At 43.4% G+C, this 26834-nt stretch overlaps 1 protein-coding gene across 1 annotated transcript in view; it reads left to right on the forward strand.

Moving 5' to 3' along the window:
* The window catches only part of TBC1D9 (TBC1 domain family member 9), a 56536-nt gene that overhangs the window by 23859 nt on the left and 5843 nt on the right, over positions 1-26834 (forward strand). The window contains exons 10-16 of the mRNA XM_081811854.1: positions 488-773; positions 1255-1384; positions 14455-14553; positions 14701-14769; positions 19310-19550; positions 25104-25169; positions 25945-26031. Coding sequence (XP_081667980.1) covers positions 488-773; positions 1255-1384; positions 14455-14553; positions 14701-14769; positions 19310-19550; positions 25104-25169; positions 25945-26031 — 978 coding nt within the window. The remainder of the gene's footprint in view (positions 1-487; positions 774-1254; positions 1385-14454; positions 14554-14700; positions 14770-19309; positions 19551-25103; positions 25170-25944; positions 26032-26834) is intronic.

The raw sequence follows: 26834 nt of genomic DNA on the forward strand, positions 1-26834 counted from the left end.
AGAGAGACACAGCGAGAGAGGGAACACAAGCAGGGGGAGTGGGAGAGGGAGAAGCAGGCTTCCTGCAGAGCAGGGAGCCCGATGCGGGGCTCGATCCCAGGACCCTGGGATCATGACCTGAGCCGAAGGCAGATGCTTAACGACTGAGCCACCCAGGCGCCCCTCACGAAAACCTTCTAAACTGACTTTTCCAACAACCCTTATGGTTGTATGTTATTGCTCTTTTTTGTGGTAGGGAAGCAGGACAGGAAAGCTCCAGAAAGAGAAGCACCCAGAACTAATCTGCTGACCGGGTGATATTGACACCTTGGTCTAGTAACATTGTAACTAGTAACATGGTAGCAGCAGAACAGTTAAGAGAAAGGAGCCAAATTGTCTCAGCAGCAATTGTGAGCTGGGTTATCTTGACCAAGCCGATTGGTGGGGTTCCTCAGTAAGAAGGTGCGGTGGGTTCACCTGTGGCCTTTTGTGCCCGTCCCTGCTGCAGGTGCACTGGTGGACCAGGGTGTCTTCGAGGAACTAGCACGAGACTATGTCCCCCAGCTGTACGACTGCATGCAGGACCTGGGCGTGATTTCTACCATCTCCCTGTCTTGGTTCCTCACGCTCTTTCTCAGCGTGATGCCCTTTGAGAGTGCAGTTGTGGTCGTGGACTGTTTCTTCTATGAAGGAATCAAGGTGATATTCCAGTTGGCCCTGGCTGTGCTGGATGCAAATGTGGACAAACTGTTGAGCTGCAAGGATGACGGGGAGGCCATGACTGTTTTGGGAAGGTAATGGATGAAGCCTCACTTTGTTGTTGTTGTTGTTACTGTTTTTATTTTTATTTTTTTTGTTGTTACTGTTTTCAAAGATTTTTTTATTTATTTGAGAGAGAGAGCGTGCGCAAGCAGGGGGAGGAGCAGAGGGAGAGGGACAAGCCGACTCCATGTGGAGCCTCCGGGCTCGATCTCATGACCCTGAGGTCATGACCTGAGCCAAAATCACGAGTCAGATGCTTAACTGACTGAGCCACTGAGGTGCCCGCTAAGCCTCACTCTGTAAACCACCTCTGGTTTCTTCTCTGAACTTGCCTTCTCTCTTTCTCCTTGGTTTCATGAGTCTTAATTGGCTTGATGGTAATCGTAATGCCCACTTTTGTCCGTGGCTGAGGATTTATTTTCATATGCAGGGTTTGTAGAACACGGGTAGAGAACTGTAATGGGAGAATTCCAAATTAGCCTCCGGTGACTTCTGTTTCATTTCTTGGTCCAGGTATTTAGACAGTGTGACCAATAAAGACAGCACCCTGCCTCCCATCCCTCACCTCCACTCCCTGCTCAGTGATGACGTGGAGCCCTACCCTGAGGTAGACATCTTCAGACTCATCAGAACGTCTTATGAGGTGGGTCTCATTTCCTGCCTGAGTGTCACAGGGCTCTGAGTGTGCTGGGAGGCACTCTGCCGGACGTGTGGCACCCACTTCCATTGCTCACTATGGGTATACCCGCTTCCTTGCACCTTCGGAGAACTAATTGCCCAAGCAGACAGCTGCCTTCCAGCTGACAGTCTTGAGCTCTAGAGATGGGGACTGCCGGGGGCCTAGGACTCCCGCTGGGTCTCAGGCCATGGAGCAAATGGCATGCATGACAAGCTCTGACCCTCTCATCCTTTGCCATGCTCACCCTGAAGCCGGATCAAGGAGCAGCTCAGATTCTACTCTGGGCGTCTTGAGGAGGGGCTGTCGAGAGCAGGCATGGGGAGGTTGACCTGTACACCTCAATTCACTTCCAGTTCTCGTGCCGAGTACTTAGGTCTTCTCTGAAGAAAACAAGCCAAGTCTCTTCAGTCCATGACACGTGGAATAGTCTGTACCATCCTAGAGAAGAACCAGAGTCCTCGTATTCCTCTAAAATTGCTTGGCCTAGGTGGGGGAGGATGCCTTCTGGTTCACGATGACCTTGGATCTAGTGCTGAATCTCAGAGTAGAACTGAGGGAGCTTCTAGGGGCGAAGGAGCCTGTATTATGTGCTCAGTGGCCTTTGATGGTCTGTGGAGCCCCGGGGACTCAAGTGTCCATCATACCTAATGGTTTCTTCATTTCCTGATCCTTGGCTCTGAAACCTTTTATAGAAATGATCAGTAAGAGCGTGAATATTCTGCTAAGCACACTACACCCTCACGGATGTTTTGGAGTTGTAGGACTGTGGTTGTCAGCATTCCAACTAGGAGCAGCCTGGATTAAGGGAGAAATAGTGAGGGACAAGCTGAGGTCAGAAAAAGCCCTTCTTTAAGAGAATAAAAAAATTGGTGCTTTAAAAAATATTGGTATAGATCCAGAAACCTTTTCAGAAATGTGTGTCCTTTCACTCATAAAGGAGGCAACACTGATCATTTATTTATTTATTTTTTTAACACTGATCATTTATTATTTTTAAAACTTTTCATTGACGATATGTATTGAAAACAAAACATTTTTTGTATCTTTTAGAATCATAAAAGTAATATTTATTTTTAAAAATGTAGAAACTAGAAAAATATGAGGGAAAAATAAACTATATTCTATAAACTATATTTACCATATTTTCCCTCAAGTATGTTTTTGTATTTGCAAAGTACACTTAAAAAATAAGTCTCTAGTAAAAAGTGCTTTGTAACATCCTATTTTTCACTTAAAATATACCATGCACACTCTCTAATATATTAAATATTGTTTAAAGCCATAATTTTTTCTTTGTTTAAAATATAAATTCAATTAAATATAGTGTATTTTTAGTTTCAGAGGTAGAGTTCAGTAATTCATTAGTTGTATATAACACCCAGTGTTCATTACATCACGTGCCATCCTTAATGTCCGTGAGCCTGTTACCCCCCACCCGCACCCCTCCAGCAACCCTCAGTTTGTGTCCTGTGATTAAGAGTCTCTTATGGCTTGTCTCCCTCTCTGATTTTGTCTTGTTTATTTTTTCCTCTCTTCCCCTATGATCCTCTGTTTTGTTTTTTAAATTCCACATATGAGTGAGATCATATGATAATTGTTTTTCTCTGATTGACTTACTTCGCTTAGAATAATACCTTCTAGTTCCGTCCGCGTCATTGTAAATGGCAAGATTTCTTTCTTTATGGCTGAGTAGTATTCCATTATATGTATGTACGTGTGTGTGTGTGTGTGTGTGTGTGTGTATACACACACATCACATCTTCTTTATCCTTTCATCTATTGGTGGACATCTGGACTTTTTCCATAGTTTGAAAGCCATAATTTTAATAGATTCTTAATATTCTGCTTTAATGAAGTACCAAAATTTATTTAACTGGTCACTTTTGTTGTAAATTTATTTTGATTACTTCTAAATTTTCAGTATTTTATGTCAAACTTACATGGTATGATTATATATATGTTATATATATGATATATATTCTATATTCTGTGATATACTTGTATACAATTATCACATCTCTGATTATTTTCTTAGAGTCCATTCTAAGGAATGGATCTATAGCAATAGATCAGAAAGTGTGCATTATTTCCAAGCTCCTAGCACACAGTGTCCAATTTCCATGAAGATTGTCCCAATTTATATTTCCACCAGTGGAGATGAAGGATGGCTATTTCACTTCAGTCTCTCCAAAACTGGTTATTATCATAATGCAATAAAGAAACATCATTGCCTCAGGACTTTTGGATAACACTCTGTTGGAAATTTTGGGTGATTATTTTTCCAGAAAAAGAGCCCATGTGATTAAATGCAATAGTTATTATTATAGCGGTGGGTCGTTTTTCTGAAGGCATCCCCTGAAACGTTTATTGTTAAGAGAATTCTGGAACAAAGTCATAAAGCTTAGTATGTGGAAACTCAGCTTTATTCTTGACAGCAGATAAGCTAACAACATGCTGAGGTCAGCACGTGAGCCTCTGTAATGGGAAAGAGAAGAGAATGGAGGCAAGACCAAGGGCTGGTTTCCGCTTACATCCTGTCCGGCTGATCCCTGATGGTGGCCCTTTGGCTGTCAGACATCTTGTCGCAGGATACAGCCGCAGTTTCCTTCCTCTGCCTGGATAGACAACCCCTTTTATTTATACCAATGCCTGTATAACCTGGTCTTTCGATGCATAATGACTGGTTTTTTTGTTTTCTCTACTTCGTGTCACCATGCTGCTCCTAGCTTTCCCGTGGCTCCCCAGTGCCTTCCAGTTCAACCTAAAGAGACCACCACAAACCCTTTTTTCCCTCCGGACCATTAGACTGGTGGTTCTCCGTCTCACCTGTGCATTAAGATCACTTACAATTTTTTTCAAAGTCAACCTTTTAAAAAATGTGAATTCCCAGGTTCCATTCCAGACCAATTAAATCTGTGTCTTTGGCATGAGGCCTAAGAAACAAGTGTTTTTTAAAGGTTCCCCAGTTGGTCCTAGAGCCTGGTGAGGGTTGAGAATCCCTGCCCTAGATGCAGAATGGGGCCAGTAGTCGCAGAAGTTGGTTATAACCTGGTTTGAACTAAGGCATGGCACCAGTCTTCTGAGGCGTGCAGCACATTTATTTCTGTGCTTCAGGATACTTAACTAGGAAGACAGGAAAGTAGGAGAAACACTGAAAGTACATTCAGCTCTGAGGTCTCATTCAGGACTCCCCTGGTGGCTGGAGGTTGGTTAGATATTGATCAAATTTCTCCTGATGAGATGATAACTTTATTCATAAATGCCTCATGGAGAAATTCTTGCTCATTTCAAGTTCTCCCAAGACCCTACTGGAAGGAATTATACAGACAGTTTGAAAGACAGTGTTGTTCTTTGTGCGCCCTGTGTGTGAGGCTCTGCAGTTTTGCAGTTATTCAGAGGTGCAAGACAAAGCCCCAGCCTTCAGGTTTGGTCCACAGACCAAGATGACCCTCAAGGCACAGGGGCACATGAATAACCTTACAGCAGGCACATGACCACCACGGAGTCTCTTCAAGTTCAAGACAACCCAACCCAGTGGGTTGAATCTGAGAAAAGCAGGGGAAGGATGTGGCTAATAAAACTCAGGGAGGAGTTTGTGCAGGACAGGCCATTATGAAAGTTCCAAATAACGTGTCGAGCTTATTAATGATGACCACAAAAGTTACGGCTCACTGAGAGCCTACCTTGTGTGGGCAGGGTGCGGGGTGCTTCACAGATAAGCCCCAGCAGGTAAATATTAACCCATTTTTAAGGTGACAATGGAAGCTGAGAGACGTTGAGCTTGTTTTTCCAGGCCACACAGCTAGAAAGTAGCTCTCTAGCATTAAAGCTAGAGCCAGTGGGATTTGTCTGGATAGAACAGAGATGGAATTGTAAGTGTACATATGGACGTGAGGTCAGTTGGTCCAGGAGAAGCTGGCTAGTGGGGAGTCTTGAAACCACTGATTGATTTGCAAGGCACTCAACAGCCCTTTGGAAGCGGAGGGGAGTTCTTCTTCAAGTACATTACTTCTGCTCCCCGTGCAATATATTGGAGTGGGGAGAGCTGAAGGAATAGACTAGCAAAGAAGATACTACAATTGTATCAGTGGGGGAAGACCCGGGAGATACAAGAAACACTGTTTGTCTATCCATTTATTGAAGAAAATCTTTATTTAAGATGTTATAAGTGCCTGTCTTACGCCAGGCATCATGCTGGGCCTGGGGATGCGTTATCAACACCTGGGTGTGAATATTTTTCTTTCTCGTCCTTTAATGTATAGAGGTTTTCCAGCACAGTAGAAATCCAAAAGGTAACCTGATGCATTTCCATAACCTATCACACAGTCCAACAGTTACCAACATTTTTCTGACCTCTTGCATCTAAGTCACTTTTTTTTTTCTGGAGTATTTTCAAGCAAACTCTAGACAGCATATTATTTTACTTGTAAACCCTTCATTTTGTACCTCTAACAGGAAGACATTTGGAGTTTGACATTTTTTGCTAATGCATAGCTTTGATTCCCAAGTTTAATTCTTAAAAGGCTATTCATCCCTCAAAAAAGAAATGTAGACCTCTAAATTAGTTATCACCAGTTGTTTGTGGAACCTTAGTTATAACATTAGTACATTTTGCCTGATCTTTAGATACGTGCTTTTTTCCTCCTCCTTTTGCCAACATTACTAGGAGTAATAACAGCTACCATATAATAGTTGCTTTCCCTGTGTAGCACATAAACTTCTTACCCAACCAAAAGAGGTAGGAATAATTTTCCCTATTTTGCTGGTAAGGAAGCTGAGGGTCATCAGTGTTCATGAAATTTCTGTGGAATGTGAGACTTGCGTCCATATCTGACTATGAGACTGTACCCTCTCCGTGATACCCAGCTGTCAAAAGCATGTCTCCTTTATAGAGGCCAAACTTTGCGTTGTGGATTTTTTGGGTTTTTGTTTTGTTTTGGTTTGTTTTTTTTTTTAGAGACGGAGAAGGGGATGTGGGGTAGAGGGAGAAGAAGAGAGAGAATCTTAAGCAGGCTCCATAGCCAGCGCAGAGCCCAGTACGGGGCTCGATCTCCCAACCCTGAGATTGTGACCTGAACCGAAGCCAAGAGTCAGACACTTGACTAGCTGAGCCACCCAGGCGCCCCAGCGGTCTATTTTTTAAAGAAGATGCTCCAGAGCAGGTGGCAGGTTCACGTGACTGTGCATGCAAGGCAGACACCAAGTGGGCAGGGGGTGAAGGCATGGGGAAGGGTGGCCTCGGGGTCCCGGGTGGTAGCGGCCCATGTGGTGGTGGGGCAGTCTCTTTGCCCCCTGGAGATAAGGCCCTAACTTTCAAACTGCACTCTATGCCAGACGATACATGCCATGGTCTTTGTAGCCTACTGGCTGCTGCTTTATAATTACCACAACTTTTAAAATAAAATCAAGGTAAATATATATCGATACAGGGCATTGTGCCTTGGCTTTTCCGTGTCCCATCAGAATCAATGTCAACGGACTGAGAGTCGGGTTGTGTTTTTTTTTTTTTTCTTTTTTAAAGATTTTATTTATTTGACAGAGAAAGACACAGCGAGAGAGGGAACACAAACGGGGAGTGGGAGAGGGAGAAGCAGACTCCCCGCCGAGCAGGGAGCCCGATGCGGGGCTCGATCCTGGGACTCCAGGATCATGACCTGAGCCGAAGGCAGTCGCTTAACCGACTGAGCCACCCAGGCGCCCTCGGGTTGTGTTTTTATGCCCCTGTTACAGATGGTAGAACTCAGAGAGGTTAAGTAGCTTGTCCAGGGCTTCCCGGTATGTTGGAGCTGAGATTCAGGTCCCAGGTCTGTTCGTCTCTGCTGCTACTCGTTATTTCTTACGTTTTAACTAGCATGTTCACGCTCCCTCATAATTAATCAGTTCATACGGGCTATTTTACACTGAAGCTGACTGAAGTGTTTTTTTGTCAAGCTTCTCGTGCAACAGAGGCTTTTCTAGCCCTTTCTGCTAGGCAAAAACCTCGAAAGAGTTAGTACCTTGAGGAGCACAAATCTGATTACAAAATAAGGGCCTGCTTTCTGACAAGGAGTTACGGAGGTGTTGCATGGATATGAGTACTGTCATGAGTTGAGAGTTCTTTTTTTTTTTAAATTTATTTATTTGACACAGAGAGAGAGAGATAGCGAGAGCAGGAACACAAGCAGGGGGAGTGGGAGAGGGAGAAGCAGGCTTCCTGCCGAGCAGGGAGCCCGATGCGGGACTCGATTCCAGGACCCTGGGATCATGACCTGAGCCGAAGGCAGACGCTTAACGACTGAGCCACCCAGGCGCCCGAGTTGAGAGTTCTTTAAAGATCAGAGGACTCTGGAGAGGCAACCCAGTCAGCAAACATGTGACTCCAACAAGCAGAGTCTTCACACTGACTTCATATCCTGATTCCTTCTTCTTCCTCCTCATCGTTCTCTTTCCTCCACCTGAATACCACCACTCCACCCAACAGACAGATGCTGTCTGGGACAGACAGATGCTGCCACCGCAGACGAAGGCAGGGGGCAGTTTGTGGGAAGTACTCCTTCAGCTGTTTGAGAATCTATCACCCATCCCTTGGTCCCAGCCTCCCACAACTTCATGCTGTTTTTTCTAGGTCCAGAAGCTCACAACCCATCTGTTCCTCCTCTCACCCTCAGCCACTCTTCCAAAGCAGAGAGCCTCACTCACCTAGACACTTGGAGATTTTGGACCAAAGAAAGGACCCTTGTGTGTGAATGGTGTTCAGTCCTCTGGCCAACAGCGAATCCCATTCTGTATCCCAGGAAAATAAGTACCCCACAAATTAAGAAACATTTAAGAGGCACTTTTGAGCATAGTTTCAATGAAATAGTCTTACATAAAAACAGAAGCTGTAGAGTTTGGATTTGAGAAATGATGCCACCTTTTTATTTCAATAGATGTCCCTGTGGCGGGCAGGTTTGTTCAGATCATTCCAGGGACTTATGGCCTAAACTGAGTTTTGTGTTTGTTTGTTTTGTTTTTTTAAGCTACAGCATTTGAATATTTCTAGTCCTCTCTGGAGGATTAGAAAGGAGGAGCCTATTGAACTTGGTGGAGACTGGCCCTTGTGATCTCTTTCTCAAATCTGTATCTGTTCTCCATCGTCCCTGTCTTCCCAGCAATGGAGGGATGCAGGAAATCACAGGGAGGCTGCCCAGCATGGCGAAGGGCAGCTCTTGTCCACTCAGGAACAACGGTGGGGGCGGGAGAGGCCAGGGAACGTGAACTGGGGGCTTGAGACGAACTGGTCCCCACATCATTCCTTTATTGGAGCCTCCTGCTCCTTGTCCCAAATCCGTACGGCGAGAATGGGAACATCTGGACCACAGGAGGGGTGAAGTGGTACGAAGTGAAGGGCTGAATGCCTAGTTGTTAGCGGGTGTAGGCACAACCCCGGGGGAGAGGGGCAGAGCAGCAAGACGAGGAGGCTCTGCCTACATTGAAAATGCCTCGCAGCTCATAAGGACATTAGAAAGTAGATTGGAAAATGAGAGACAGGCTATAGAAACATTCAGATAAAAATTGAGTAGGAGAAGAGATGTAAATGAGGTGGATTATTTTGTTTATTATTTAAGGAAGGGTAGATTTTAGAAAAATAAAATACTTTTAGGCTCCTTCACCCCCGTCACTAAATTCTATTTGTTAGAAAAAGAACTGTTACATTAGTGAATTATTTCTTTTCATGGAACTGAAATGTGTAGTGCCTGGGAGAGAGTATGACACCTGGACCCTCGTTTCAGGTAATGGGAAATGTTGGCTCCAGGATGTACTGAACCACCTTTTGTTTGCCCTATTTTTAGCATTTCATTCTTTTCTTTCAGAGCCCCTGCAAAAGGTGGGAGAGAAAGGGGGAGAAGGGGAGAGAGAGAGGGACCCAGTCATTCTCATTGCTCAGTTTCCTTTAGACATTCTCCGGAAATAGCCAGTCAGGAACTTGGAGTCCATGGTTTCCTTTTAGGTTGGGACTGTTTGCATCAGGTGGAAGAGCCATTGTATTTCCATTGTGTTCTGTCTGTGGCCAGTCCCAGAGAGAGGGTCCGGCCTAGCAAACAGCAGGAACCGTTTCTAGTTGAGGAACAACTAGATCTAGTTAATTAAATATAAATATACAGGGCTCTTTGAAGGTCAGACTTGGGGGAGAAATAATTCTTCCTTTAGCAGTCTGCAAAGATTATCAAGCCAATGTTTAATATGAGTTACTATTATTGGTAGTTTATTTTTTAAATTTATTTTTTATTTTATTTTTAAAGATTTTATTTATTTGCGAGGGAGTGAGAGCATGAGCAAGGGGAGCAGCAGAGGGAGAGGGAGAAGCAGGCTTCCCGCTGAGCAGGGAGCCCAATGTGGGACTCGATCCCAGGACCCTGGGATCACGACCTGAGCCGACGCTTAACCGACTGAGCCACCCAGGCGCCCCTATTATTGGTGCTTTATATTAATATATCTATCTCTAACAGCAGTTGTACAAGGACAGTTTTGGGGGGTCTCATTTTACAGAGAAATAAACTGAGGTTCAAAGGACACGACTAAATTGTGTAGAGTCACAACAGCTAATTAGTCAAAGAATGTGAATTTGAATCAAATTTTGTGTAGTTCCAAAAGTCTATGTTCTGATCTACATAGAGACAGGGAAGAACTTATTGTCGGATAGGATAGTAGGTGGTGGAGTTACGGAGCTGGTATCTGGGCCTCAGACTTGCAGCTCAGCCCCTGTGGAACTCTGGGTCACTTATTTAACCTCTGTGAACCTTGGTTTTCCCATTTGTAAAGTGGAAGTAACATTACCACCTCACAAGGTTACTGTAAGGAGCCCACGACATGGCCTATAATGGCTCTGCCAATTATCAGTGCGATAAAATTTAGTTTCCTTCTGTCTCATAACTGTTTTCTCGTTGTTAATCAAAGGCATACTATGGCCCCGTTTGAAGTAAACCCAGTTCTCTGTTGTTAGTATGTACTTTGCAGTGAATACTTTACCAGCTCTGTGGACTTGGGCAAGTCAACAGTTTTTGTTAAACTTCTGATTGCTTGTCTCTGAAATGGGGAGAAGGAAAGCGCTTTCTTCCCGGTATTATCATTGGGATTCAACGTATTCAGCAAATATTTGTTGAACACTTACTAAATCGGCACCGTCCTCCACTCCGGTGGACACAGCCTCTGTGCTCATTTAGTAAGCGGGGCTGGGCTGGAGGTAGGAGGGGGGGCGGGGCGGATAGCTGTAAGAAGTAAAAACCAAGTATAAGGTAAAATGATAAATTCAAGAAGAAGCACGGCAGGTAAAAGGTGGATGTGCCGTTTCTCTGCAGGTCTGTTTTTCTGGTGAAGTGACATTTAGCCAGGACACAAATGACATGGGGAAGCAAGCCCGTGTGTATTTGTTGTTGTTGTTTTTTAAAGATTTTATTTATTTATTTGACAGAGACATAGCGAGAGAGGGAACACAAGCAGGGGGAGTGGGAGAGGGAGAAACAGGCTTCCCGAGGAGCAGGGAGCCCGATGCGGGGCTCGAACCCAGGACCCTGGGATCATGACCTGAGTGGAAGGCAGAGGCTTAACGCCTGAGCCACCCAGGTGCCCCCAGCCCATGTGTTTTAGCAAGAAGCACATGCCAGGCCGAGGGGGCAGGCAGCGCCCAGGCCCTGTCTGGCAAGGGGGCCTGCATGACACGTTTGAGGAGCAGCAAAAGGCCACCGTGACTGGAGGGGAGTGAGCAGAGGGGTGGTGGCAGGTGAGCAGAGAGGTAGCTGCTGGAGCAGGGAGAGCGTGTAGGAGGCTAGGCCTTAGTGAAGACTCAGAATTCGGCCCGCTGTAAAGCGCCTGGAGTTTTCAGCAAAGTAGTGTCATCGGCCACAGGTTTTAGACAGAACATTCTTGCTTCTGGGAGAAAAATAAAGGTGCAATGCTTCGAGGAAGCAGGATCAGTTTAGAGGCTATTGTAAGAGACAGTAGTGGTTTCGACGAGGGTGGGGACAGGAGAGGGTGAGCAGTGACTGGGAATCCCTAGGGAGTAGGTTTTGATAGAGGGAAGAGGTCTGAAGACGAAACCCTGGAGCTCCCCAGGGTTTAGAGATGGGGAAGATGTGCAGAGGAGACAGAAAAGAAGTAGCCAGTGAGCAATGAGGAGAACCCAGAGGATGGGATTAAATGGAGTTAAAACAAAACACATAAACTTACGCCAAGCACCGTAATAAGCAGTTTATAAGTGTTAGATCTTGTATTGCTTGGAATGCAGACCAGGCGGTTGTAACAACAGACTCCAAAACAGAGTTAAACAAGATAGAAATTTGTTTGTCCTTCACTTTCAGTCCGTGTAGGTGGCTCAGGGCTGGTGTGGAGCCCAGAGGCATTAGGGACCCAGGGTTTTTCTTATCTACTCTTAAGAAATGTCATATCCCCACAGGAAGGAGATAGGGTGGGTGTGCTCTGCTCCTTTAATAAGCCCTTGTTCATGAAATCTCCACTCACATCCTATTAGCCAGAATCTAGTCACCTGGCCACAACAAGCCACAGGGGAAGCTTGGAAATGTCTTGCTGAGCATCTGGGTACTCGCTGAAATTTTGAATTATATACATGAAGGGAGAACAGATTGGGAAGACAACTGCCAGTCTGTGTGACAACCATTAAGTACGTCTCACAGTTGACTTGGCTAGATAATGCTAGTCCTCATTTCAAAATTTCAAAAACTCAGTGTTCTCTCTCTGTACCAATAAATTCTTTTTTTTTTTTTTTTTTAAAGATTTTATTTATTTGACAGAGACACAGCGAAAGAGGGAACACAAGCAGGGGGAGTGGGAGAGGGAGAAGCGGGCTTCCCGCAGAGCAGGGAGCCCGATGTGGGGCTCGATCCCAGGACCCCGGGACCATGACCCGAGCCGAAGGCAGACGCTTAACGACTGAGCCACCCAGGCACCCCTATACCAATAAATTCTTAACCTCAACAGTAATTTCTCAACTCCCTGATTATCACTCACTTTTTAGATTGATCCATCATCGCATTCTGTCCTAAAATGTTACACCATAACTTCAAAGCCACTCTTTTACTTAGAAATAATTATAGATTCAAAGGGAGGTAACAAAGAATTGTACAAAGAAGTCACGTGCACTTCTCCTTCAATTCCCCCCCACCACCCAGTGCTGACATCCCAAACAAGCTTATTCAGATTTCACCAGTTCCGTATGCATTCTCTGTGTGTCTATGCAGTTTTGTCACGTGCATAGCCTTGCATAACTACCACCCCAGTAGAGATCCTCAAGTGTACCATCACAAGACTCTCCCATACTACCCTTTATAGCCACACCCACCCTTCCCTCACCCTGTTGCTAACCCTGGCAAACATTAATCTATTCTCCCTCTCTATAATAATGTTATCATGAGTATTACATAAACAAAATATGCAGTATGCATTCTTTTGAGATTTGTCTTTTTTCCTTCATCACAATTTCTGTGAAAAATAAATCCTAGTCATTTTGTATAAAACAGTTTTGGTGGGTTTTTTTACCCTATTGCTTGAGTAGGATTCTGTAGTACGGATGTACAAAGACAATGTTTAGACCCCCTGTTTAACATACTCCTGTAACTGTTACCCAGATCAATACGAGCACCCTAGAAATTCCCTTTGTGTCCCCTTCCTGTCACTGTCCATCCATCCAAAGTTAGTAATTCTCCTTTTTTTTTTTTTTAAAGATTTTATTCATTTATTTGACAGAGAGAGCGAGAGAGACAAGCAGGGGGAACAGGAGAGGGAGAGGGAGAAGCAGGCTGCCCACCAAGCAGGGAGCCTGATGCGGGGCTCGATCCCAGGACCCTGGGATCACGACCTGAGCCGAAAGCAGATGCTTAACCATCTGAGCTACCCAGGCACTCCTCTCCTGACTTTTAAAACCATAGGTTGTGTTTGCTTTTGAACTCCATTCATAAATGTATAATTCCATTCATACGGAATGAGCTCTTTCGGTTCTGGTTTATTTTGCTTAGCATTATGATTGTGAGATTTATCCAAATTGTTCATTTTCATTGCTGCGTAGTAATCTATTGTGTGATAATATCACAAATTATTTATCCACTCTACTGTTAACAAGCATCTGAGTGGTTACTTGCTTTTGGCTAATAGTGGCACTATGAATATTCTAGCATATGACTTTGGGTAAAAACATATATACATTTTGGGGAAGGTACTTAGGAATTTATGTGTCATAAGTATATGTATCTATTCAGATTTAGTAGATACTGCAGACAGATTTCCCAAATGGTTGTACCAATTGATACACTCTGAGCAGCAACATATGAGGGTTTGGTTGTACCATAACCTTGCCAACACTTGATATTATCTGTCAGTTTTTTCTTTATCCTTTCAATGTGTTGATCCATGACAGCCATTGCTTCCATAGTTCAAGCTTCATGCTTTAAGCAGAACTTCTTTGTTTTTCTTTTGCACCACTAGGAGATCTAAAACTTTGTATATTCTTTCTTTGGCTTTTGAAGTTTCATTCAACAAACATTCAGGTAATAGGAGGCATTTTGGAGTTTGGAAAGGTAGCTAACCCACAGTGTCTGCCATCCAAAGACAGTGCAGGTTTCTGAACCAGGACAAATGCTATAGAGCTGGAGAACAGGAACAGGGAGCCTCACACAGATGTTTCTTCTGACCTCCCAGGCTAATAGTAAGCCTCAGATACTTCCTTTCTTCTTGTCAAGAAAATTCTTCCTTTGAAGCATTTTTTCTTACACAAATGGCCCTTATAGCCTTATTTAACCTTTTCTTCCCTATAAACTGTTGTTGATTTGAGCAACATTCATTTGACTTTGACGTTTAGTTCAGTGGTTAAGAAGCATGAGAATCTCCTGTTACTTACTTATGGTTGCTAAATTGTTTTTAAAATAAATGAAGGCATAGTCTAGGATGTCTGTCATTTCACAAGAAATTTCTTCTATGTATCCGGGTTGTGTCTCCATAAATCTTGCAGACATGATACTATGTACTTTAACAGATTTCTCAGAAATACCACTATTGCTCCTTTCTAGAAATTTGGAACCATCCGGGCAGATTTGATTGAGCAGATGAGATTCAAACAGAGACTGAAGGTGATCCAGACACTGGAGGATACTACAAAACGGAACGTGGTGAGTCCTGTAAAAAATAGCAAGTGGCCTTCTCTCTCCATAAATTCCTGCTGGACAGACTGAGATGATTTAAAAGAAGAAAATCAGGAACTTTCCCAATATAGTATCTTTGACATTGTGAAATTCATTCTGTCTACCTTCTTATAGGTCCGAACAATTGTGACAGAAACTTCCTTTACCATTGATGAGCTAGAAGAACTTTATGCTCTTTTCAAGGTGAGTTTCAAAGTAAATCCATGTACATTCAGGGGAATAAAAGAGTTCACTTTAATGATTCAGTTAGTTCTAGGTTTTTCCGTTAAATTGTTAAGGGACAGCATGAGGATCAACATGCATAAATATGTAGAGCTGAGAGTATGAAAATGGAATGCTTAATATGAAAAATAAGCATATTCTTATAACTTATTTAAGCCGATGTTTTAGCTTTGTTCCACTCCGTATTATATTTTAGCTGTTTCCTTGGACTTGACAAAGAAGGGTATTACTTTATAATACTCATTGGAATGATGGCAATTGAGTTTAAGTGCTGCCTGAAATTACTGTAAATTGTGATTTTTATATTAAGCTGTATTAAAGCACCCTTAGAGCTTTCCTATATTAAGCTATGTTAGAGCACACTGAAAAAGAAATATGTAGCTAGAGTAAGCATAAAGCTGTTCAGCTATCTAAGGAAAAGCCTGATTGGTTAAATTTCTGTGGTTTTCATTCCATAATTCAGCCCATACCTATCTTAGTCCTGAATGACAAAACATTTTATTAGTAAATAAAACAAAGTAGAATTTTTTTCTTGTAGAAAAAAATACTTTTAACTGTCATTATCAACCTCATAGGCAAAGGTGCGGCAATGAGCAGGAGAAAACTTTTAAAAGACGTCTTTTATGCTGATACCAATTTTATCCTGATTTCTAATTGGGTGCCTTCTTGTTTGTAGTGCCTTTTACTGCCAGAGCCAAACATGACTATTTGGAGGACTGCAGAGATAGCAGGAAGCATGAAAGAAAAAGATCTGGGTTGAATACTAATAGATCTTAGAATCAGAGGATGTGATAGCTGGGAATGTTTTTGCTAATATTCCTACTTGCCTGTTAGCTGCTTACTGAAGAGCACCACTACTTTATTTTATTTTGTTTTTTTAAGATTTTATGTATTTATTTGTCAGAGAAGGAGAGAGAGAGAGCACAAGCAGGGGGAGGGACAGAGGGAGAAGCAGGCTCCCTGCTGAGCAAGGAGCCTGATGTGGGACTCAATCCCAGGACCCCGGGATCATGACCCGAGCCGAAGGCAGACGCTTAACCGACTGAGCCACCCAGGCGCCCCACCACTATTTTATTTCTTCTTGTTTCACTGGTGCCTACTCTAGTGTCTCTGCCTGGCAGGTGCTCTGAATGTGTGTGTTGAATACATAGGTAAATTAGTGATCAGTTATTCATCTAGTATAATCTCTGCATGTTTCTGATGCAGGTGCAGAGAGGTTGAGGTTTCACAGCTGGTTAGTGATGCCCTTCGTGCAGCCCGGCAGTGTGACCAGCAGGGTGGACACCACCCTCTCCCCCACCAGCCTCCACTTGGCACTTGGTGGTGAAGTCTTTATAGTATGCCAGCCCATTCATATTTTATCCATACACCATAACTAACTGCTCAGTGTAAGCTGGTTATCCATAAGAAAGGGTCCCTCTTGGTTCCATAAAGGAAAAATACAATGATCCAACTTGGATCAAAACAAAAAGATACAGTGATCCAATTAAGATCAGATTTTTAAAGGGATGCTGAGGACCAGAAGAAATGTGCTTCACGGGGTGGTGTGGGGGTTAGAGCTGGGCTTTGGGTAAGTGAACAGAAGTGGGAATAGCAGCCGGAGGCAGCAAGACCATGAACAGTTAACAGGAAGGGCATTGACATTAGAAAGAGGAGGCCGCCTTTGAGGGATGCCCGGGAAAGGAGGGCCAGGCTGGTTGTGCAGAAGTCCCAGATGCAGAGATTGCTGAAGCCATGGCTTCTTAGCTGGGCACCCCTGCGCTCTCTGGTCAGCGCACCTTCAGGTACCAGGTGTGTCCTGTGGACCCTGAGAATATGCCTGAAGAAAGCACGCTGTTCTTAGACTTGAAAGCCCTGCCTAAGGCTGTGTTGACAAACCGGAGTTCCCCAAATCTACAGAGCACCCCAAGAAAGAATCTGAGACTCGGTGTCAGGGTTGGGAAGGAGACTCAAGAGATAACTGTGGGGGGTGCCTGGGTGGCTCAGTCGTTAAGCGTCTGCCTTTGGCTCAGGTCATGATCCCAGGGTCCTGGGTTCGAGCTCCACATCGGACTCCCTGCTCCGCAGGAAGCCTGCTTCTCCCTCTCCCACTCCCCCTGCTTGTGTTCCCTCTCTGGCTGTGTCTCTCTCTGTCAAATAAATAAATAAAATCTTTTAAAAAATAAAAAAGAGATAACTGTGGAACCCAAGATAAAAACTTCAGTTATGGACTCTCTTTTGATTCTTCTGAACACTTTTAATTGGTTTTAAATCACTTGAACAAACATTTTTTTTTTTTAAAGATTTTATTTATTTATTTATTTGAGAGAGAGAGAATGAGAGACAGAGAGCACGAGAGGGAAGAGGGTCAGAGGGAGAAGCAGACCCCCTGCTGAGCAGGGAGCCCGATGTGGGACTCGATCCCGGGACTCCAGGATCACGACTTGAGCCGAAGGCAGTCGCTTAACCAACTGAGCCACCCAGGCGCCCTTGAACAAACATTTATTGAGGCATCAGTATGTGCCAGACACTCTGCCAGACTCTTTAGTCCTTTAAAAAGCCAATTTCCAGGGGGTTTTCTGCAGATAAAAAGAAAGATGCAGTCCTCTCCCAAAGAGCTCATAAACTTGTCAAACCACTAAGCCTACACAGGACACTAATGTAACATTGTGTGTCAACTATACTCAAGTTAAAAAAATAATAATAATAAAAATAAAAAGTTAAACTTGGAGGAAAAACGTGGAAAGGCTGCCACCTTGAGGCACGTTTGATGGAAAATGTAGTTCAAGGCCCCTTTACCCTAGTTTCTCTTGAACTCTCTAAATGAGTCTTTTGATCCTTTTTGGATGTCGGGGTCCTTGGTCCCCACATGATGGAGTATGGGAGCTTATCAAGGAACAGGCTCGTATTTTCCTGATGGTTGGGAGCACCATGAAAGTACCTGGACCCACATTCAAGCCTGGTTCCAGAGTAACTTGAAAGCTTTAGCTAGGAGGAAATGCTCTGGGCAACCTTTATCCATAGCTCAGGTAAAGAGGACCCCTCCCAGGGGCGGATCACCAACACCGTCCCACCCACAGAGGGCTGCTGGGCATCCCTTCCCGCTCCATAGTTGCGGCCTCTCTGATCTCAGCCTCGCCTGCCTCCCTCTGACAGCCTGCACTCCGACCTCACCCCTGCAGCCAGGAATGCAGTACCAAAGCCCTGATGAACTCTGACCCGCTTCCTTCATTTTCCGGAGGCTGCAGTGCAGAAACCTGGCTTTGGCTCTGCTCCCCACCTCTCCTTCTTCCTCTCTTGCCTATCCCACTCCTCCTCTCTCTTTTAGTTTATTAGCTGTGATTCCCAGTAAACAATTGTGTTAGAGACATTTGGGCTTTGCTCCTTTCTAAGTGAGAGCAAAACTGAAGTACCACACACACGACGGATTCCCCCCTCACACAACTCCCGGGCAAGGGGGAAAGATCTGTTTCGCAAGTGCTTTTTTAAAAAAAAAAAAGAGAAAGAAAGTGCTTTTTTTCTGTTGCGGTATTTATACGTTACTGTCGTGAAATACTCAGACAGTACAATAGGGAATAAAGTAAAAATAAAGTCCTGCTTTTCATGCCTCTCCCATTGCTCCCATCTACGCATCCAGAGCTAACTGTAAATGTCGGGGGAGGGGTGTCCTTCTGGGCTTTTCTATTACCGGTTTTATCCTTGTGGTCTTCCTAGAATGGGTGCATATATCTACCAGAATCAATATGACTTCATGAATAAGAGGCTGCCTTGTTTCCAAGGACAAACAGGAAGCTTTTTGTTGTTTCCAGATCTCTATTCTCCTTACCATAGCGATTCCTACTCATAATTTTTCTAAAGCTATTTTCAGATGTGCGCAATAAGACCACACGTTTGTAGCTTGAATACTGTGACTATGATATTTAAGTAATCTCAGTCACCAAGAGGCAGGGGGTGAGTGGGACACCACACTAGGAATTCAGAAACTCCCAATGTCATCATGCTTCTGCTCGAGTAACTGGTTGGACGACCTTGTGAGAGCCACTCAGCCTCTGGGCTTTCTCACCCTCACCTAGGAAACAAGATGGTCAGATTGCTTAAATTACAGAGCCTTTTCAGGTTAACATTCTATTTAATTTTTTTAAATAAAAATTTTTGTTTATTTTCATGGGAGTTATTTTTTTAAGTTCTCGTGAGTGTGTGTGTGAGAGGGAAGAACATAGGAGTACAGGCAGGGATGTTGGGGGGAGGATCCCTTTCTTCACCTGCCTCCAGGAATCGAACTGGACCTTTCACACCAGATGTAAGCAGCAGAGGTGGTCCACGTGGAGTTAGTGGGGTGGTTGGGCGGAGATCTGTGTAGAACAACGGGAAGACAAGGAGCCCTGAGACCAGACCAGCACCCTGGGAGACGCACACGGGTTGACCGAAAGCCTTTTTCCAAACCTCAGGCAGGGCCCTTTTCTTCCTGGTCTTTGCTCTGAGATCGCATCCCCAGTAATCCTCCTGTGCTTTCCTTTTTCAGGCAGAGCATCTCACCAGCTGCTACTGGGGCGGGAGCAGCAATGCGCTGGACCGGCACGACCCCAGCCTGCCTTACCTCGAACAGTATCGCATTGACTTTGAGCAGTTCAAGGGGATGTTTGCTCTCCTCTTTCCCTGGGCCTGTGGAACTCACTCGGAAGTGCTGGCCTCCCGCTTGTTTCAGTTATTAGATGAAAATGGAGACTCTCTGATAAACTTCCGAGAGTTTGTCTCTGGGCTAAGTAAGCATGTGCAGTTATTGCATGGCTTTGGAGGGGCTGATGGGGCAGTAACACCTGCCCCGCTCATGGTGGTCCTCAGTGCTGCCCTCAGGGCCCCAGCCCCGCACTGCCTCCAAAGATTGGGTTGAGAGGGCAGAGGAGCACATTTTAAAGTTTGCAAACTGCTGGTGACATTTGTTTTTCGTGACTGGATATACTATATGATCAAAGCATTGCCCTCTACATTGGTTAGTTCTCAGCCCTAGTTAAAATACCTTATCAGAGAATTTGCAAGACAGTAAAATGCCCACATAAACACTGAAACCACAGACCATGGTAACTTACAAGAGAAAAAGAAATATTTGGGTGGATTGATTTTCTTTGACAAAAACTATATTTCATAAAATTTTATAAAGAAATATAAAAACATTTCATAATGTTTTGAATAAAGGGCTGAAGAAACCACAACAGTTCTGCTAAGTGAAGGTCTTTTCTCTCCATTTTGCTTGGAGAAAGGACCGTCCGTCGTGAGCAAAAACACCCACATCTAACAAGGAGCACGCGGTTTCTGCCTGTCGGCCTCACTGACCGTGATTCTGTTTAGCAGGACTGCCCTATGTTCTTTTGAACTCTTGTTCCATTTATAATTGAGTAGAAAAGCTATAGGGACATAGAGCTTGGCCTGCCAGATACGAGGTTGTGGTCATAGCAGGCATTATGTCAGGCTGCCAGAATGAGAGAAGAAGAAAAAAAAAAGTTGATTCTAATTGTGCCACTCTGTGACCTTGGCCATGGACATGACACAAAATTTAAAAAAAAATGACTAGAAGGCATGAAGGCCAGAGGAAGCTGATGGTTTTGAAAAAGGCAAAGGGGTATAAATGAGATGCTCTTAGGAAGGAAAAAATTATTTGTACAAAGCACTCATGTATGTGTTTAAAGGGGGAGGGGGACATGGAAGAACTAGCCTTTTTTTTTTTTTTTTAAGATTTTATTTATTTGAGAACGAGAGAGAGAGCACGAGCAAGGGGGGAGAGGGAGAATCAGGCTCCCCACTGAGCAGGGAGCCCACCCGGGGGCTCGATCCCTGGACCCTGAGATCATGACCTGAGCTGAAGGCAGCCGCTTAATTGACTGAGCCACCCAGGCGTCCCCAGAACTAGCCTTTTTTAAGTGCAGACGCTGTTCAGATGCTTTAGAATTTGTACTTGATCACTAAATCCAAACAGTAGCCTTTTGAGGGGATAATGATAACTGCCATTTATACAGCATTTACTCTGCTCCAGGCACTGCCCTAATGCTTTATGTACATTTAATCTGCCGAAGGCGCACAGCTACAAAGTTACAGTTTGAACCCAGGCATTCCAGGGGCACAGTTTGTGCTGTTACTATTATGCTTTATTACCCACCTGCTTACTATTATCATCCCCATTTTCAGTTAAAGAGATGAAAGCTTTGAAAGTTAAATAACTTGCTGGGACGTTAGTTTTTAGCGAGTCAATACTTAATCTCTTACTGAACTGGACTGCACAGTTAGTACCTGCTGGGCCCAGGATTCAGACAAGGGCTGTCTGTCTTGATTGCTCACCCTTTTCTCACTAGTCTGTGCTGATGACAGCAAGCAGGACAGTTTTTAGGGAAGGAGGAGCCATCAACTTTTAATACACAAGTAACACATAAGTACCTTCCACTTTTTAAAAAAAGTGAAGCAGTCCAAACAGGGCTAAAGACCCCTTTGACCCTCCTCTAATCTTTTCTGCCCCAAGGTAACTACTTATTACCAGATTGGTGGCTATCAAAAGGAGATTTTTTAAAAATTATCTTTTGACATGGATAAGGAGGAGGAAAACGAGACCAGTTCTGCATGTAGAAAGTGATAGAAATAAATATAAGTATTTAATTTACTTAAGTTCAGTGACTCCAGTAAGAAAATACTCTTTAAAATCTTCAAGAAAGGGGGCGCCTGGGTGGCTCAGATGGTTGAGCGTCTGCCTTCGGCTCAGGTCATGATCCCGGGGTCCTGGGATCGAGTCCCGCATCGGACTCCCTGCTCCTTGGGAGCCTGCTTCTCCCTCTGCTTCTGCGTGTCTCTCTCTCTCTCTCTCTGACTCTCATGAATAAATAAATAAAATATTTAAAAAAAAATAAAAATAAAAAAATAAAATAAAATCTTCAAGAAAGGAAAGAAGCTTGCAGTCCGGGATAGTGAAAACACTGGAAAAGAGTATTTAGGCTTCTCAAAATGCAATTGAGTTCTTGAGCAAAGTAAGCCTTGCCCTAGATACTGAGAGAATGCTCGGAGCTGTTGTTAGTTATGTGGGTCAATTATAGTCATGGAGACAGAAAAGAGAAATTCTGTTCAGGCTTTAAACACTAAAAAAAGAATTCTGGAAAAGATGGATCAGTAATATTTTTGGGGGGGGATCAGTAATTTTAATGTCAGTCCTCCGAAAGTTCCCTCTAGAAATTCATAAACAGGTGGTCTGTAAGGAATTAGAAATGGATTACTATCAGAAGCCACGAATGAGCTGTATCTCCTTTTCCAGTCGTGTTGCTGAAAGGCAGTCTCTAAATATGTCATAGAGTCATGATGCGGCTGGTCATTTGACAGCTAAAACTCATTATAAATGGAAAAGGTAGGAGTATATAGAAGTTGGTGATTGGGTGACTGGCTGAACACCGCCCCCCAGGTGGGATGGTTAATGAATCAGTTTCAACAGAGAGTTCTCTAGTACCTTGGGCTTGATATTTAATCTCTGATCATTTCTTCGTTTGCAAATGAATTACTGTCAGGATTAAATGAAATACTTCTAGTAGAGTTCCTGGAACGATGCCTGACTTAAAAAGGGTTAGTTATTATTGTTGCTATAATTACTCTTCATCCCCCTCTACTGGACTCAGCAACTGAAGTCATAGAAAAAGAGGAGGCCAAATTAAAACTGGAAAAGAAAAAAACAAAACAAAACCCAATATTGCTCACCAAATTTTCCAACTAAAGTCTAACGTCTGGTATTTTGAGTATTAGGGATCTGAAAGAATGAGTTCCTATGTGAAGCTGACTCAGTAAAGGCCAATCCTAACAGTTTTATAACTGGAAAAAAAAAAAAGAAGGAGAGAGAAAAGAGGCCTACTCACCAGATGTGTGGGCTACATGAAGCTGAGAAAGACAGCCAAAATGTTGGATGACAAAAATGAGATTTGATGGGCGCCTGGGTGGCTCAGTTGGTTAAGCGACTGCCTTCGGCTCAGGTCATGATCCTGGAGTCCCGGGATCCAGTCCCGCATCGGGCTCCCTGCTCGGCAGGGAGCCTGCTTCTCCCTCTGACCCTCCCCCCTCTCATGTGCTCTCTCTCTCTCATTCTCTCTGTCTCAAATAAATAAATAAAATCTTAAAAAAAAAAAATGAGATTTGAAAAAAAAATTCCCCATGAAGAAATGATTGGCAAAACAAATTGGTAAGGATAAACCAGAAATCCTAAATTTTAAGAAATGATTATGAGAAGAAAAAAAGGGGGGGCACCTGGCTGGCTCAGTCAGTGGAGTGTGTAACTCTTGGTCTCGGGGTTGTGAGTTTGAACTGCATGTTGGGTGTAGAGATTACTTAAAAATAAAAAATCTTTTAAAAAAACCAACCTAGTTAGGGTTTTTACATATGGTATAGTGGGTTCAGGCATGGGATCTAGAGTCAGACAGATCTAAATCCAAATCCTGGGCTTGCCACTTACTAGCCTATGACCTTGAACACAGTACTTAACCATCAATAAGCTCAGCTTTCCTCATCTGTAAAATTCGGATAATATTTATGTCCATCTCATAGAATTATTGTGAGAGAAAAATGAACTACGGATGTTAAGTAGATAGCATGGGACTTAACACAAAGCAAATAATAAATGTCATTTTCATGATAAGTATTAGTTTGTGTGCAAACATCTTGGGGTTTAGTTAACCACGTGGTCAATACGAAACTCCACAGTGAAAGAGTATAAAAAATTGAATGCAGATTCAGGCTATCTTAGTAGTGGAGTCAAGAGTAACTCCACTATTCTCAAGTGGACAAGAGGCTTCTGGAACTCTCTCCAGGGAGATATTGATTGACAAGGTGACACGTAAGGTGGATGTGCATAAAAGTAGGGAAGGGTATACAAACTATGTCACATGAGAAAGTGGAAAATAGATAAACTTGCCTTGAAAAGATAAGCTTGAGGGAGACAGGTGTGTTATCCTCAAAATCTGAAGGGTCGTTGTATTGAGGCAACAGACCTATTCTGTTTGGCTTTAAAGAGTAGAATAAGGGGAGGAAAAGCAGTTCTAAACCTTTTTGTGAGTCATGGACTCTTGGAGATATAATAAGGACTATGGACATTTTCTCCCCCACAAAAGGACATACGCACATAGAGACAAAATGGTACCTTTTAGGAGCTTCCTGGACTTTCTGAAGTTGAGATTGCAGGTTAAGGATCCTAAAACTAAAACAAAAATTGCAGAAGAACTTTCAATTAATTTAAAGAATACATTGGTGGCCGCCTGGATGGCTCAGTTGGTTAAGCGACTGCCTTCGGCTCAGGTCATGATCCTGGAGTCCCGGGATCGAGTCCCGCACCGGGCTCTCTGCTCGGCAGGGAGTCTGCTTCTCCCTCTGACCCTCCTCCCTCTCATGCTCTCTGTCTCTCATTCTCTCTGTCTCAAATAAATAAATAAAATCTTAAAAATAAATAAATAAATAAAATAAAGAATACATTGGTGGAATGGAATGTCTCTGGTGGTGACGAGCTCCCTGTCCCTGCAAGTGTCCCAGTAGGTGCTAGACTCTCCTGTCTTTTGTGGAGGAGGGGAGATGCCTACATTCAGGGGGACATTGTACAAGACAACCCCTGATGTTCCTGCTAACCCAAATTCTGTGATTCCTCTTTTCCCAAAGCTGATTAATCTTCAAGTAGGTGCTCTGAGGCAAGATATTTACAGAGGATTTTCTGATTCCTGAAATACATATGGTCTTTAAAGGAAGAAGTAACAGAGTTCTTTTGATTGAAGTGATGGTGATATAGTGGGTAGATGAGGATGAATTAAACTGAAGAAACATTTAGGAGACCCCCAAAACAACTAAAAGGGATTTTTACAATGAGTAATGGGAAGCAATCTCAAACATATTTTGAGATTATTTCTGAATTCCATTAGAGTGTTGAGACCCAGTCATAATATTTTTTCTTAATAATAACACCTTTATATGTGCCAGGCGCTATTCTAAGCGTTTTATACATGTTAGCATGTTTAATCCACACATTACTTTGATCCTGATGTCAAGACCACTGGTAGAATCTTCTATTTATCATCCGGCCTTATAGGGGAAACTGAGGTACAGAGAGGTTAACTCTCTGAAGGGCATATAGTAAGTACAAAGGATTTGAAACCCGGCATCCTGGTTCCAGAGCTCTTAGCCCAAATATGTGCTGGCCAGACCTGTTACCCAGTGTCTTGATTTCAATTTGCAAGAAGTAGACTTTTCAAGGGAATGCTAAGCCCAGAGGGGTCAGTAGCACACACAATACATTCACATTGGTACTTACGTGATTCTAGGTGCTGCGTGCCACGGGGACCTCACAGAGAAACTCAAACTCCTATACAAAATGCACGTCTTGCCCGGTAAGTGAGCTACACAGAGGAGCTCATGTATCTATACCAGGACCTGGTTTGAAATCTCTCTTTCTGTGATATTTAGAATCACTCACTGGTCACTAAGGATGAACGGAATAGTAATTACCTACATAGGTTCCTGAATCAGTATGTGCTTGATTCTGTGGTCATTTTCCTGTCTGAGGTATGAGTTGTAATAGAAAAGAGCAGACTTCTGCAAGAGAGTGAATAGCATTTGGTAACTCATGGGATATAAGGGTTGTGAAAGAGAAGAGAGGGTAGGAACCTGAGATTTTGAGATTAGAAGGAGTCGTTTTAACACAGGAACAAGTGGGAAAGATGGAGAGGTTTTGAGCTCAGATTTTAAAAAGGTTGCCCTATAGCTTGGATATAGCTAGCAAATACTTAAAAAAAAAAAATGAGGGATTAGCATTAAGGATAGAGATAGGGTAGAACTATAGATTTGAGATTTATCTTTAATGCATACAGTTTCCTAAAATTTGGTTTGTGAAGCAGCATTTCACAGAATTTAGGAGAATCTTAAAAAACGGAAGATGTAAAGGGACACTGTGGTGTGAGGTTGTTAAAAAGGAAGATGGAGTGAAAAATGGAGTGAGCTCCCCGCCCCCCGTAAGGCGTTCAGGGCCCCCGGTGATGTGCCCCACTCCACCTTTGTAACTTCAGCTTCTCACCCTCCCCCTTGTCACTTCTTTAACAACTAAAGCACACTTTCACTGAGTCACCGCTCCGCCAATATGAGAATTACCTCTCCTCCTCTCTCTAGAGCCATCCTCTGATCAAGACGAGCCAGATTCTGCTTTTGAAGCAACTCAATACTTCTTTGAAGATATCACCCCAGAATGTACACACGGTAAGTGACTTTCCTCGCCAGGGCTACTGTATTTCTTTTCTACAGAGCCCTCTGTCATTGGAAAAAGTTGCCTCCAAAGCTAGTCAATCAGAAGTATACCAATCCAGTAGCCTAATATGTTACTTTCTTTTCACATTTCTGAAGTCGGGCAACCAACTCCTGGGGAGTGGGTACTTGGCCCACTGAAGGGACCATGTACACCATGTCCCCCTGGCTTAGGGAAAACATGGCCCAAAGAGCTATGTATTTTACTCCACTCTGCCTGCTATAGTCAGCCTCATTAAGGACATCATCCTGTTATTATGCTGCTATCCAGAATCAGGACATTTCTGCCAGAAAGAGTTCTCTTACTGTCTTTGCTCTGTAACGGCCATCCGCAAACCTCAGCCCGTGGGCCAAATGTGGCCCACGGTCTGTTTGCACAACCTGTGAACTAAGAATGGTTTTTACATTTTTAAATGGTTTCTAGAAATCAGAAGTAGAATAATAATTCATGATAGGGGGAAATGATATGAAATTTAAACTTCAGTGCCTAGAAATAAAGTTTTAAAGCTGTTCATTTATATATTGCCTCTGGCTACCTTCATGCTACAGGGGTAGAATTGAGTAGTTGAGACAGAGACAGTATGGCCTGCAAAGCCTAAAATATTTACTCTCTGGCCCTTTACAAAAAAAAAAAAAATGTGCTCACTTCTGCTTTATGTAGTTGTTAGATCTACATAGATGTGATTCAACTCATTGTATACATCTCCAAATTTATATATTGTCATGTCCTGTTTGTCTTGTATGAATTTAAGCAGAGT

This window comes from Leptonychotes weddellii, chromosome 2 (genome assembly GCF_054177405.1).
Source record: "Leptonychotes weddellii isolate Sample4059 chromosome 2, ASM5417740v2, whole genome shotgun sequence".
Lineage (NCBI taxonomy): Eukaryota > Metazoa > Chordata > Mammalia > Carnivora > Phocidae > Leptonychotes > Leptonychotes weddellii.